General features: G+C 42.7%; 1 protein-coding gene across 2 annotated transcripts; it reads right to left on the reverse strand.

Annotated features, from left to right (window-relative positions):
• Window positions 1–6284: 6284 nt before the first annotated feature.
• Window positions 6285–8576, reverse strand: LOC128259730 (circadian clock-controlled protein daywake). Of its 2 annotated transcripts, none has more exons than XM_052992280.1 (5): window positions 7646–8576; window positions 7216–7305; window positions 7006–7159; window positions 6659–6942; window positions 6285–6570 (listed from the first exon to the last, which is right to left on the reverse strand). In XM_052992280.1, exons 1-5 carry the CDS (start codon window positions 7731–7733, stop codon window positions 6371–6373), a joined length of 816 nt encoding a protein of 271 aa, XP_052848240.1. In that variant the 5' UTR covers window positions 7734–8576; the 3' UTR covers window positions 6285–6370. The 2 variants fall into 2 exon arrangements, with proteins under 2 accessions (XP_052848240.1, XP_052848239.1); XM_052992279.1 differs by having other exon boundaries at window positions 7216–7308; window positions 7646–8398.
• Between the last annotated feature and the right edge of the window lie 6749 nt (window positions 8577–15325).

Here is a 15325-nt window from a genome sequence, read left to right on the forward strand (position 1 = left end):
TACAATATGGCTTATAGTATTTTAAAGATTTCTTTAAAAATATTGTATTGCGATTGTTGGAGTATGGAGTATGTAGTGTAAGATAAATCTGAAATCCTTTTTTGTTTTATTTGTATTATTTCAATAACCGAAAGGTTACGTTTAGATTTTAAATAACATTAATTATTATCCAAAGTCGTTTAATTCAAGTCCAAATCAGTTGGAACTCATGAGATCTGTTCTTATTTTGGGTCGTGAATTTCCATCAGTGCATTGTCACATGGGTGGCCCTTGTTTAACCATCGCGAATTACTCAAACAGGCCACGTAATAAGGCATCCAGCTGAAGCAGAAAGAACTTTTCCCACAAGTTTGCCGGCGATAATAAAAACTGGCGAATATTTAAAATTTATCGCGAAGCACGGTCCTAGAAAGGGGAATCTCTTCGCAGGCTGACATCCTCTTCCCAGCGTCTTCCCAGCGCCTCTGTAATTAAGGATGCACTGCACATCGCTCGAGCTGAGAGTCGTTGACAGCAGCTAAAGTCGCGTTCGGGCCCATGAGTCACTGGATGCGAGAGAAAAAAGCAAACATTGTACCCACACTATATATCTAAGCGGGTTCGCTACGAGGGCGATAAATCTTCCGTAGAAAAGTACAATAACTTAGAGGAGAGCGGTGCCTTTGAGCTCACCGTTCAGCACATAATTTCGGGGCGCGAACTTAATTGCGCGCACAGTACACGTCAGAGCGGTACTTGAGTAATGGATACGCTGGCAGAAACTGAAACGGTTGGCACTAGGTCTCAGATTCCCAGGCTTATATGTGTGTTTCATTGGCCGCTCTTCCCAGTTTAGGGTCAATAAAGGCGATCAAAGTTGGCCCGTTCCCCACGCCGCCGACAAAACCTCACCTGCTCTTACTGCAAATGAAATTAATGCAATTTTCGATGCTGTTGAGTTGACCAAATTAAATTTGTTGTGCAAAATGTTAATTTTCGGCTGTCCTGCTCTGTTCTGTGGCTCGCTGCCGATGGTGTTGTATACGCATTTCAATTATCGACATTTGAGTGACTTTCATTGAATTTATTTGGTGCGCTTCAACGTCGCGGTTTCTCGGCTTCAGGGTTATCAATTATTATTGTCACATTGTCGCAGATTGATTTGGGTTCTCGGGCTGGGGATTCCACAGCCAGAGGGACGAGCTGTAGTGCGGCCCATCTTTGATTCCCATCAGGTCCCCAATAAAACTCGATTCTATTGCCATTGCCGGCCGGAATCCGTTTCCAAATTGCATTTAAATAGAGTTCTTCTGGAATAACCGGCGCATACATTATGCCCAAAATGAGTCGAGTTGAGCTAACCCGAAGTCTCGATCGAAATGAGCGCGGAATATTGATGGGCCAAGCGTGAGTGGCGAATAGGTGTTAAGCGCAATCATAGATTCAGAGTTATTATGAAAGACAGTTCCCAGTTATGACTTGAGTGGTTCGATGACCTGCCCGCTACTGTGATTTTCGTCTGAGACGTTCATAGTGATTAAACCATTAATCATTCCTGCAACGACGCCTCCTACATTTTAATTGGGTCTCCGCAAGACCTTAACCCCGAAATCGAATGAAGTCGGTCTCAGTTCTGTGGGTTAGCGAATCCGCAGAGCAAAGCGGCGATCTGCAATCGAAACAACGAGTTTCACCCCGAACACAATCGGAATGCAAATGATGGCCTCAAGCGGCAAGCACTGTTGGCAAAGGAAGGGCGTTAAGCTAGTAGATTTGAAGTCGCTCTGGGTCTATGAGCTGCATATCTGAAGACTTATCGCGCCAATTTCGACTGTCCCCGGTTCAATGGCCTGGCGAAAAGTTTCTCCCTGCACGAGACCTAAGTGAATTGAAATTTAAAGTTTTCGCAAATGCCGCGGGCCCGGGATTGTTCAACTATGAAAATCCACTTATAAAAATTATGTTAATTGCGATGAGCAGCGGGACAGCGGGAGAGGGAAATGAATTCTTATTAAATCAAGCTGGCCCAGCCAAAGGACTGGTGCCGGGAACAAAGGATGGGGCATAAGTAGCATAACTGACAGACAATCGGCAAACAAACAGATTGCCAAAAATAACAGACGACGACAGTGGGCATCGTTTTCCGACTGTGACTGTGAATCTTATGAAATACACCGCTTTGGGGAAGTGAGCTGACGGAGATTAAGGCTGCCAAATGCCTTCGACTCAGCTCAATATTTGCACTGCGGAGCATTTCCCAGCTGAGAGTTCATTTTCACAGTCCGCATCCGCATCCGCATCCGCATCTCCATCTCCGTCTTGCCAATCATTGGCTTGGCCCGACTCGGGCTCAGACATCATGAAGGGCTTGGCAAACAAGGGCGGAGCAAATTTCGTAATCAGTTTTTGCCAAAGTTCTTAATGCATTTAAAGTAATGTGATGTCCTTGCCTTACAAACTAGAGCCATCTCCCAGAGGTGAGGTCTCCTTGGTCCACAGATAAAATGCGCATAAAGAACTGCCTCGAATCGAAAGAATTTATTTAGTCTTGCACGCAAATTGTGGGCTTCTAAGTGCCGCCGGCAACGGTGACGGCAACGGCGACGAAGACGACGAACTTATTGCAATTGCTACAATTTTTACATAAATTTACGCTATGACAACGCCCCTCCTGGCCCTTCTCCTAGTTCTAGTTGGCTCCCTCTGATATCTGCGCATTATGCAAGGGCCGTTAGCATTTGCCCATTTTGATGAGTTTTATTTTTTTTGGCTTTCTGTTTGAGCAATTTTTCGCCAGGTGGAAATCCACTTTCAATTGTTTGGGGATCTGCCTTTGGCATCCTGGAGGTTTACATATTGCTCATTTCGACGCCGGGGAGCGGTGGGCGTAACGGGGCAGGCTTGCCTCCTCTTATTGCCGCTGACTGTTGAAGTGTAAACATTTTCGCAGAAGGTGTAAATAAAATCTTGTAAAGCGATGCGAATGCCGCCGGCGTCTTCTCACTCACTTCTCCAGTTATCCCTGCGGAAGTCTGCTAAGCTGCTGCCGCTCCCTGATTGCTTGTTCCGTTCGCCATTGGGGAGGTCTGTGTGTCAACAGATTTTCGCAAATAAGCCGAACACTCGGAATATTGATGGGACTGGTTCCACCTACCCACCCGCCGATTCTAGCTGACTCTGAATTGATCCCAATGACAATGACCAGCAATTGGCCTAATGGCCCAGCCATCGATTTGGCCCGAAATGTTGTTTATTTTTACGAGATTAGCATTAACGTGGTGCAGCTCGTTAAACGGGCTCGAAAATTGTCAGCGTACCGCAAACCGTGTATATGCTAAATTAATGCCAGCAACTTAATAACTTTCAATAGATGACCAACTCGATGGCACAGTGGGCTAACTGACCAATAAAAGTAGAGAAAAAACTTTGTTTTGGCCTTTAAGTTTAATCTTTTTAATGATCTTTCTGTGACCGAGTCTGAACAGTGATCTCCCTCAAATGCCATTAATATTACCGGGCCTATTTCTCTAACAATAATCCAAAATACCCATCTTCTCATTACATATTTTCAGAAATCGGCAGGAAGCCTTATCCTGTCCCCATCGTCGACCGTTCTACACTCTGGCTGCAGGGATGGGAGGCGGAGTGAGGGGAGGCGGAGTGAGGGGCTTCCTGTGTGGTGTCTATTTAATTACAATTGTCGCTGTCGCCGCAATCCGTGTCCTGTGCAACGGCAACTGCAATTAACGCACTCGGCCTTTGGGAGCTGCCTGCTGGACGCTGTTAACTGCAGGACGCAGTATGCAGGATGTTGCTGGCTGGGAGCGCAGTATCGGAGCCGACCATGCCTGGGTCCTTCCATGGCTTTATCTCCGCTGCGGGCGTGGCTGGGGGCGGAGGGCGGGTTGGCCGGTTTGGCTGGGCGATTATTTTACGCTCAATTATTGTTAAATATTTCACAAAATGCGAATATTTATTTTAACATGGCAAATTGGCCCGGTTGGAGCTGGTGTCATGTCCGTGTTTCGGTTTGCCGGCCGAGTGTCCTAATGAGATTGCAATTATTTGGCCATAAATTCGTATTACTCGGGCTTTAAAGTTCATGCACTCCGGTGTGGCACATTTTTACGTCGCAGTTGGTTGTTATGCTGCAGCAGTGCTGGAGAATTAACCCTTGTGAATTGACAGCGTTTAATTTGAAATTATGTATTAATTAATTTGCCCACAGCACTGGACATTATAATTAAATGTTTAATTTATGGCTTCTAATGGGGCCGTTAGTCAAGAGAAGTGCAGGAATATCTGTATTATCGGAAAGTTCAGTCAAAGGGTATGTTTGGGTTTGTATGTGTGGCAGTCAAAACAATAGATTATAAATAAAACTGTAAGTAAGCCCATCTGAGTTTTGTACGATATCAGGAAGATATGTTGAATTTTATCAATCAAACTAGACGAATTGGAATAAACTCGTTACTTTGTTATTCATTAGTTTATTATCGAAATAAGATAGGGCAGAGTCCATATATACCGAATTTTGTAAAGCGATGGTTGTGTGTACATTTGCTCGGTTAATGTCTATCAACACATTGAACACTTTTAAATCAAACAATTACCAGAAGTTATTACGAAACATAAGTCAAACTTAAACAGTACGGCAGTGAACGTAATGTTTATTTTCCGCAACAGATGACGCACTCGACTTATTGTGAGCCGCGCCGAAGAGTTTCTGGCGCCATCTGCCGGAGGCGTGATTATTTCTAAATTGGAGAACAGAGTTTCCTGTTATTTTTTGTTATGATTATTTAAGGATCTGATTTTAATGTGTACGAATCAATACATTATTTAATAAGAGCCTGTTTCCAATTCCAAAAAACGTACATGACATAAAAATAAGACTAAATCCTTTTTGGCAAGTCCCTCGCAGGGCAACTCTTCTTTCAGTCTACCAATTCAGAAAGTTTTTAGCCTTGCATGTAAGTAACTCATATGTTTACTTACAAATGTAGAAGAGCCTGTAAAAATACTTACAGTTTTCCATCAATTCGTTAGTACCTAAAAGAGTGCAAGACATAAATCTGAAGTATTGAAAGAAACGCAGATGAAGTTTGTTATAAGGCCTGTTAAACCTTTAAGTTCTTTTTCTATTTCTCATTAATGATGAACATTTGATTCCATAGTCTCACACATAATCCAATATTTAAATGGATAGTTGGGCGGTCTCTTTAAGCCCTCGCTGCCTACTTTTAGGCTGAACAGAACAGAGCTGCAGAGGCGTAGAAAGGGGGGGCTGGAGCTGAAGCTGATGCCCAGTCACAGCAAATATTGGACAACACTGGCTGGGAATATTGAAATACTTTCGGCGACGGCGACGGCTACTGGTTCCGCACTCCGTACTCCGGCATAGTTTTTGCCTTCGTGTTTGTCTCCTGGCCTCCTCTGCTGCCCGCCCAGTGTCAACTGGTGGTCCTCTCGGGGAACCCCCTTACTTTGTGGGCTCGGGCCGTGCCATTGTTTGTTTACCTTGTGTGCAAACTGCATTCCGGGGCTGCCTTCGGTCCGAGGGGCAGCGAATTTATTGCAATCACGCACAGGATTTGTCGCTTTGGTTTTGGCCGTCTCGCAGCTGGTAAAAAATAAAGCTCCGAGGACAGCGAGGGGGCGGCTGAGACCGCAGAGTTTTGCAACTAAAATGTCGAAAACGCAATGCGCATTAAATTTAAACTAATTGTTTGGCATTTGTAATGGTTGCCGCTGCGCCAAACGTTTTAATTGCGGCTGCAGCATCAGCAGTTGCTGCAACAACGGCAGCAACATCGGTTGCAGCAAATTATTGGCAGGCTACAAGCGCAATGGCCGAAAAGAAATAGCTCGGATAAAAAATGTAAATTAATTTGGGGTCTGGGACTGTTTTTGCGGCAATTAATTTGAACACGCGGCCCGCCTTTATTTCTGGTTCTGGTTCAGGTTCCGGTTTTGACTTTGCCATATGTGCGGTTATCCCCAGCCAATGGCTTTATTTGCCGAGTGCAGTTGTGCAACGTAAGGACTGTGTACTCTTTATCGAGGCCAGTGGCCTGGCCATCGTTTGCAGACTGTCTGCGCAGTGACGTCTATCCTGATATATTTTCCTGGACACGGCCGAACAATGTCTGATTAAGGTGCCGCCATTAGTTTTTCACTTTTCTTTTCCAGCGAGGACCAAGCGAGGACCAAGGCAACAGTTGAGCGACAGTAATGCCTTGGCGACCTTTTTGCGATTTCCCCCTCGGCCATCTCATGGTTGCTGCTGCACTAGAATATCTCGCTTGGTGTTTTCCCACAGACTTTATTGGCTTGACTACAGCATTACCCCTATCCCAGATTCTACCAGATTCTCCCAGAAGACATCTCCTCACTTGGGCTTCGGCTTGGCCCTGCCATACAGCTGCTCCGGCGTCGGGATGTCGCTCACAAAGAAGTTGGCCGGAATGAAGTGGAATATCTTCTTCAGCACGTCCAGCAGGATGTCCTCGATGGTCTGGGTGATGACCGTATACAGGGCGTCCGCCAGCATGCGCCAGTTGTCGTTGAAGAACTTGTTGGTGCTGTCCTCTGCTCCCGAAGACCGTTCGAAAGTCGGTGAGTGAGTGGTTAGGTGATTAGATGAGTCAGTGAGGATGGATCTGGAGCAGCTACTTACCCAGTTGCTTGTTGCCGTTGAACAGGTTGGAGAAGTAGGACTTGAGGCCATCCATCTTGAAGTCCACGTGCAGGCTGGTCACGTTGTAGAACGTGAAGCCGCCCTTGGAGTAGAGTCGCGTCTTCGTGTGCATCGTCACCGTCATGTTCTCCGCATCCAGGAACACCTGCCCCTTGCCGTTCAGCGGGATGAGCAGGATGCGGCCAAACAGACTGTAGTCGGACTGCAGCTTCATCTGGGGCAGCGTGAACGTGGTCTTCCAGCTGTAGTCCTTCTTGAACACCCTGAAAAATTCGGAAGGGAATGAGAAAGATGGGTGCCCCATGGGGACGGGCACTTCCACTTACTGGCTCTCCAAGACGTGCGTGTGCCCGAAGCCGACGATCTTCACGTTGGCCAGCTCCACCTTGAGGTTGATGGCGTTGCTGTTGCCCTGGGTGATCCGGATGCGGTTGAGATGGAAGGGATCGAAGCTCTTGATGCTGGTTAGCCCGGGAATGCCTGGGAATCGGACCAGATTGTCAGCAGGGAACCTCCCATCGCAGGACGCTACCCACCGTCGTTGAGTTTGTCGAACAGCTGCTGGATGCTGTGCGTGGAACAGTTGACAAAGTCCCTGTCGGCTATCCTACACTCTTTGATGTAATCTGCTGCGGTTCGGTTAGAATTTTGTTCAGTTCAGATCAGGTCATTTCAAATCGGTTTCGATCCAGAAATGGATTGGATTCGGATCGAGTGCGAGGGCGAGTGGACGCGAGTGCGAGTAAGGCAAACAAAATGCACACAGAGAATTCAGAGAAACAAATCCGGTTTAGTGGTGCAATATTTTAGGGCGGAATCCGGGCAGCCAGTTAGTCACATTGTTAGTCACACAGCCAAGACCGAGGAATATTAAAACTCTTTAGGGGTGTCTTAATGAAACAATGAGTGTCACCCCACCGTCCAAAGGTGGGTGAGATCTTTCGATCTCTGGGCAGGCGCACTTACGCGGCTCGGTCAGAAATCCATCGTCGCCTCGAACTACGCAAGTGGCCAATGCCACCAGCAGCACAATCCGCTCCAAGAGTGACGCCATCCTACTTGTCCGAATTTGGGGCCAGTATTCGGTACTGATCTATACTATACGACCAACGTCAATGAGCCGCAAATGAAAACTAAATGGAACCACTTGCGATTTTCATACTTCTGCGCGGCATTCGGTCGGCGGAAAAACTTGATTTGAGTGGCTTGCAAGAGTTTCGCAACACCATCGTCGGTTAGTTGGCCAATTGTGGGGCAGCCAAGAGAACAGTAGTCTGGCAGTTGCATGGCTGTGGCGCAGTTGGAGTCGCCAGTTCCATTTCGTCATCGATCAGCAGCATCGCAGCATCGGATCAGGTCGATGGCTGCGGTGGAAGACACGAGGAAAGTCTTCAATGAAAACCAATCACGCAAGTGTGGAGCTGTGCCGATGTTGACACTTGACTGCTGGAATGGCAGCCTACTACGTTGCAACACAACATGCACAAACGGTTCTATTGACTGCTTGGAGAGACCAACGTTAGCTTGACCGTTGCTCAGGTTGAAACTTCCAGAAAGGCTGAGGAACGGAAGGCCAACAAGTTCAAGGGAATTACTGTCCGTCAACTGGGGTCTTAGGTCCAAGGAAACAAGTCTGGCTCGGACGCGGTGAGGCTAAAATCCATATATCAGGATAGTTGTCACTGCACCCCCGTCTGGTCCACTTGAAAGCCTGGAAAAAGGAGGGGAGAAAAGCTCCTTGAGAAAGTCAGCACTTTTTATGTGCTCCATTTTGAAAAGGCAATCAACTAAGTAGTGAAGCGCAAGAAAAACAACACAATTTTGAAGATTGTAGGCATGTACAAACCACTATTTTAAAACATTTTGAGAAAAGCCAAACAGTTGTTATTTTTTTGCTAAGAAATCCGCAAAACTCTTACCTGGTACAACTTTCATAGATCTGTTATTCATGTAAACTTTCTAAAATATTTTTATAATTTATTGGATTAATACTATCCTAGCGTTACAAGTTCATCACTTATAATCTATAATTTACAGCGCTAGTCATATAGAACACACAAATTTCTTAATTTGATACGTACAATATTATTTTAATGTCTAATTTATTTGATAATTAATTTTATTTATTATGTATTCATATTTCTTGTTATTATTGAGTTATTTTTGTATTCCTTTGTAGTTTAATTTAATTTGTGGTGATGGTGTAAAGTGGTTAAATTCATAAAATAAAGTAATTGGTTACAGTAAAGTAGCCCGTTTCGTTTATTCACTTCAGTCTTTATAAAAAGTGTTTGTACCTATTTTAGAAATAGACTGAAAATGTGTAGCCCATTTGTCTTAATATTAATACCTTGCCAGCAAGCTACATAAAAGCGTTGCCCATTGGCGAATATATTATAATTAAGTCCTTAAACAATGACCACCACACTAAGCAAATATTTGCGGGGTGGTAATCAGAGCAGCTTCCTAAGAAGATAAAAAGGGTTGATTTTGGGTGTCTTTTAAAACTCATAACGCGTCAGAACGTCTGGCTTTAATTCCAATTCGAAGTCAGGCTTCCCGTGCAGCAAAATCCTGCGAAATTTCTGGCAAGTTAATTTGCATGAAGTGGAGGGGCAGACAGGAAAAGGGCAGCGAGACAAATAAAGGCGCAACCGGTGAGAGAGTTCCCCGGTGGGGAAGAGCAAATATTAATCCGCAAAAAGGAATTGTCACAAATTGTGTGTCCGGGCTTTCCTTTTTTCCCAGAGGCGTAGCCCTTGTCCTTTCTCAGGGGCCACGTTCCGATGGCCCATCCGACCCCTTTTGGGCAGGCTGCTGTCCTGGGGTTTGGATTCGGGTTCTGGTCCGTCGCTCTGGTTTTTTCTCTGTTGGGGCAAACAACAGCTGCAGCCGGACCAAAAAGGACAAAAGGACTTTGGAGTTGCGTGGAGTGAAGTGGACTGAAGTGGAGTGGGGCGGAGTGGAGTGGAGTGGGCTGGGGATCGCTGATTGTTTCAAATCGCAAGTTTGGCTTACCTTTTGGGGAATTAATTTGCCAAATAAACGCTGACAAAATGCAGGCAACTGGACAAGGACAAAGCCAAAAGGGCCGGCCGTGGCCAGAGATCCAACTAATAGGATTTTGATGATAGTTGCTCGGCTGTGCTTCCTTTTTTTTGTCCGAGCACAGTCCTCCTTCTGGCACTGCAGTGTGGCTGCCATAATCAATTTTTGGCCAGTTTCGCCGGCCACTTCCCTCCCCGCCCCGAATCGCTGAGATGATTGCAGCTCGTGACCCATGAAATGAGTTTTGCCATGTGTGAGACCATTGCGAAGGGGAGGTGGGGTTAGTGGGTGAAATGGGCAGAAGAACGGCCAACTCAGCCGCAAAACCAAAAGCTGCGGCACATTTTGTATTCATGACTTTCTCTCTTAGTCTGCCCATAAATGCCAGGGTTACTGACAGCTGGAAAATGTTGCAACACTTTTTGTGTCCTTGGAAAAACTATGCCTCGCGAGTCAATCGAGTTCTTATTTAATATTGGTCCGCATAGGTCCTTCAGGATTGGTCGCATGGTTTAAAAACGCGTGGTATAAAAAAATCAGCTTTGAAGACCTTTACCCAATGAAAATCATTAAACAGACCGCCAATTCTTATAACAAATAAAACATTTAATTTCGGTTAATATAAATGAGAGTTATTTAACTACACAACCCTTCCTGTCTGGCTAGAACCCAAGTGAAAAACTGTTGTGCTGCAGCCCTGATACTAAATAAATCTCCCTTTTTGTTGTCCATGAATTTCCTCTAGCCCCTTTTATGTATCTGTGATTGTGGTGGCATTATAATTAATTTCGGTGGCCCAAATATGTAAATTTTTGATTACGAGAGCAGTTAACAGAAATGGAAAATAATATGCATAAATATTACGCATACGCATTGCCAGCGAATGCAGACTGCCCAAAAAACGGTTTCTGTTCCCTCTAAGCGGCTTAAATTGACAGGTTTCCACAAAGTGGAGCTTGTGGGAAAGGTGAGGGTTACGCTCCTCGTCGAGAGCATGTGTGACCATGCCGGACCTCGTCCAGTGAGTTCATCAACTGGACTGCAACTTTGACTCGTTATGACCGGGAAAACTTTCGGCTCGCTTGTTGTCCTTCGTTAGGATTTTTTATGCGCGACTTTTTGACTGCAACTTTCAATGAAATTCCATAATAGTTTTTGTGAGCGCTGGCAACTTTGCATAGATTAGCTGCAAACAGAACATAAAAAAGCAGGAAAGCGTTGGAAGGAAAAAGTTGCCTGCGGCATGGCGCTATGCTTTACTTTTGGTGCAATATTTAATTAGCGAGCAGCGGGGACAACTTTTTCAGAGTGCCTAATTAATCACTGTGGGTTTTTACGTTTTAATACGACTTTCTTATCACAGTAGTAAATTGTTTACTTTTCACTTGTAAGTGAAATACGAAAAAATCAACAGTTAAATTTTGAGAAATCTAAGAAGTGCATTGCCTTCTACAGTCTGTAAAGTTTCCCATTCAAGCAAACCGCGATGTATATTTAAACTATTTACAAGCCAAATTCCAGCCTACAAGTATATGACTTTGTCTCTAAACAGAAGCACGACAAGAAATCCAAGTAAATTTGCCCAGACCAAACAGAAGAGTTTGACTAAGTCTACGCCCAAAGAAAACCTATTAGTTGTGTGCTATATGAAACCGACGGGCCGAACCTAGCAACCAAAACTATAAATTTGCCCCTTGGAGCGGGCAGATGACGGACGGGGCCAAGATGCTCGGAGGCAGGCAAAGTTTAGAATAAACACCAACAACGGCTCGAATTGCCGCCAGCCCAAACGTCCACATATCCATGGCCATATTCGTTTGCATGGATATACAGATCTGCGTGTGTTTGTTTTATGTAAAGAGTTTGTGGCAAATGCCCTGCCGAAGTCATCACCGGCGACTTAAGGCATCATCATTTTGGGGACACCCGGGCAAATAATTTGAAAAACCAACATCTGACATTCAGAAGTCGCACGGCGACAATTTGCCCCAAAAGAAGACTTGCGTCAAAGTTTGCGTTGCATTTACGCCGCCCACATTCCTCCCCACTTCCCAACGCGATTGCTGCATTGAGGGGTTGGCCTTGAAAAGTCAGATTTGGAAAACACACTTTTGCCATTTTCGAAAATCGCACTTTGGTTCCTTGCTGGCTGTGTCCTTGTTTGCGCACTGTGCTGCTGTTGCTACTTGAGCACTGAAGTAGATGAAAGGCTTTCGGGTTCTGCCAGGGCGTAGACCTGAACGCGAATCGGGGTTGTTGTTTGCTTTACGGCGGGTGCGGTGTCTTTTTTGCTACCATCCGACTCTAAACTCGTGTAGCTCGCAAAGCTCAAGTGTGTTTGCCAATTGAAATGCTAGACAAAGTATCTACATGAGAGCTGGCGAGGGCTGATGATGATGTCGATGAATGCCACAGATAGATAAATGGAAACAAATGGGGAAACTCGGTGGCGGGAAAAGAAAGCACTGTTTCAAGTGTTGAAAAAACAATTAATTTAAAGTTTTTGTGGGGAATAATATTAGATGCCTGAAAGTGTGCAACACAATTCCTTCAATTCCAGATGGTTGTTTCGGGTCAAATGCGATTATTCTTCCATTTACCTCACAAATAAAGGTGTTATCCCTTATTTAGTTAATTGTCTCTTAATACCAAAGCTGGTTTTACTACATTTTTTCATCCCATAAGCAAAGAAAGCAGGTATACTTTGTGTAGCCGCTTTGTTGTCCTTTAAGCAAGTTTACCATTTTTAAGTCCACGCACACTACTTAATTATGATCATTGTATTTAGTTTTTTTCAAAATTAATGAAAGAGTTTCATAAAATTCCTTTAGTTTGGTCGAATGCGCAATGGGTACTGATACATATTTATTGCCGTTATGTAGCAAAAGCTACGTTTGCAACTGTCAATAAAAATGCTTAATAAAAGGGCACTTATGATGTTGCAGAAGACTAGATTTTCTTCGGTGGAGAAAAATTAAAGCTATTCTCTTTCTCTAGTACGGTAAAGTGTAACCTTTATTTCTGAACATGGTAAATTCCTTTCCCTTAATCGTGAGGCCAAAACTTCAGCTCTTTCTTTTGACAGGTCAATGTGTCTTATAAGATCACCTATAGCATTTTGTGTGAACAGACTGGGAGTTTGCCATGCTGCAACATAATGTGTTTCGTGTTTTTCAACCCGGGTTGACTCATGGCTAAAAAGGCAGGAAGCTCTTGGGGCAAGTAGGTCATTAGAATACAGAATTGGTGTCCTCGTAGAATGTACATCCGGATACGTAATTTATACCCTTGCAGAGGGTATTATAATTTCAGTCAGAAGTTTGCAACGCAGTGAAGGAGACGTTTCCGACCCTATAAAGTATATATATTCTTGATCAGCATCACTAGTAGAGTCGATCTAGCCATGTCCGTCTGTCCGTCCGCTTGTCCGTCCGTCTGTCCGTCTGTCCGTCCGTTTATATGCAAACTAGTCTCTCAGTTTTAAAGCTATCTGCATGAAACTTTCCCAAAAGTTTTCTTTCTATTGCAGGTAGTATATAAGTCGGAACGAGCCGGATCGGACGACTATAGCATATAGCTCCCATAGGAACAATCGGAAAAATAAATGAAAAAAAATTATAACTTTGCTGTTTTTTAATTTTTTGTTTAGTTCTTCGACATATAGTAATGGTTGAATATTTCAGATTATGGTTTAAATTTCATCAAAATCGGACGACTATAGCATATAGCTCCCATAGGAACAATCGGAAAAATAAATGAAAAAATTATATAACTTTTCTGTTTTTTAATTTTTTGTTTAGTTCTTCGACATATAGCAATGTTTAATTATTTCAGAATTATGGTATAAATTTTATCAAAATCGGACGTCTATAGCATATAGCTCCCATAGAAATAATAAAAATATATAAAATAACTATCTAATAATTGAGCTGCAAATCATCATAGTTTCAATGTTTTTTTTAGCACATACTCAAGTAAATCATAATTTAAATGTTTTCAAAAGTATTTAATTAATGCAAAAGCTGCAAGGGTATATGAACTTCGGCTTGCCGAAGTTTGCTTTCCTTCTTGTTTTAGTTTAAAATAGGCGAAGTATTTCCCTTTCACAACTCCGTTTAATGTGGCCCTAAACCTTTTTGGAACAAATTCGCCGAAAATATAGCAAAAGCAATTTGGGTCACATACAGAATATATACAGAAAATGTACTTTAACCAATACCTTTCTCCATTTCCAGTAATGTTAACCGGGGTTAAGTCTCGAGTACGCAAATGCTGGGTCATGTTTTACATGAAAACATATTCATTTAAAATACCCTTTTAACAGCCCGCCCATGTTTAAGCGTAAAAAGCATTGGCTACTGCGACCTTAAAATTGATCTCTTTTTGAGAATATTGTTACTTGCTTATGAACCGTTACTTTCAAAATATTAAAAAAATTCCAATAATCACAAAATTTAACTAACATTGTTTGGTATCTTTAAAAATAGAAAATAGCCGCCTAAACACGCATGTACAATTTTAACATGTAGCCATTTTTCTTTATACTTTTTTAGAGTCTGTTCACCACATGAAACGCGTTGTGATAAGTGAACACATAGATTAAAATATTCATAGCTTTAGTTTTACTTAAGATATGATGGAAAATTGAAAGCAAGTATTAGCAATGGCATCTTAACAATTTAATTTTAAGAGTGCCAATGATTTGAAGCACACACTCTCGAAGAAACCGCGATATCACAAATAACATTTAAAAACTGGCGCAGTTAATTTCTCAAAATTTACCGGGCGTATCGATATTACATTTTTGCAAAATATTTAGCACTATAGCCGATATCGGGCGATATGCCGTACAATCCTCTAAGTTGTTTAAAATTCAACATTTTAAATTTTGTTTATTTTCGATGAAATGAAAAAGTGTAATTTTGAACGATATAGGCAAAAAATTAAAAAATGGAGAGGAAACGATTTTTTTTGTTTATATTTTTTATATTCCATTGAGAGCTATATGATAAAGTCGTCTGATTTTGATGAAATTTAAACCGTACTTCTGTAATATTTAACCATTACTATACCTCGAAGAACTAATAAAATGTTTTAAAAAAAGTTCTCCTTCTTATACCCTTGCAGAAGGTATTATAATTTTAGTCAGGAGTTTGCAGTGAGGGAGACATTTTCGACCCCATAAAGTATATATTTTCTTGATCAGCATCACTAGGAGGGCCGATCTATCCATGTCCGTCTGTCCGTCCGTCAAACTTCGTTTTGTCGAATTTTGCTTCCTTTTTTGTTCAATTTATTGTGTTTCTAAGCAAGGTTAATTTAATAATTTTGCATTTAGGAGAATAAATCAATTTTCCGGCTTTAAATGTGTCGGAAAAAACTAATTGAAACTGTTTAAATATGTATTAATTTTTTTTCGAGCTTTTTTGTTTAGCTTCACGTTATACAAACTAAACCAGAAAAAATAACAAAGCCAAATAAATGGTTGTGGGATAAATGAAACTATTTGGTTCGCAATCGATTTAACAAACATCTGACATTAAAAGGATGTTGAGGACATCCCATTTATTTGAAAAATACCAAATAAGTAAATGTCAG

The sequence above is a fragment of the Drosophila gunungcola genome (assembly GCF_025200985.1).
Source record: "Drosophila gunungcola strain Sukarami chromosome 3L unlocalized genomic scaffold, Dgunungcola_SK_2 000009F, whole genome shotgun sequence".
NCBI lineage: Eukaryota > Metazoa > Arthropoda > Insecta > Diptera > Drosophilidae > Drosophila > Drosophila gunungcola.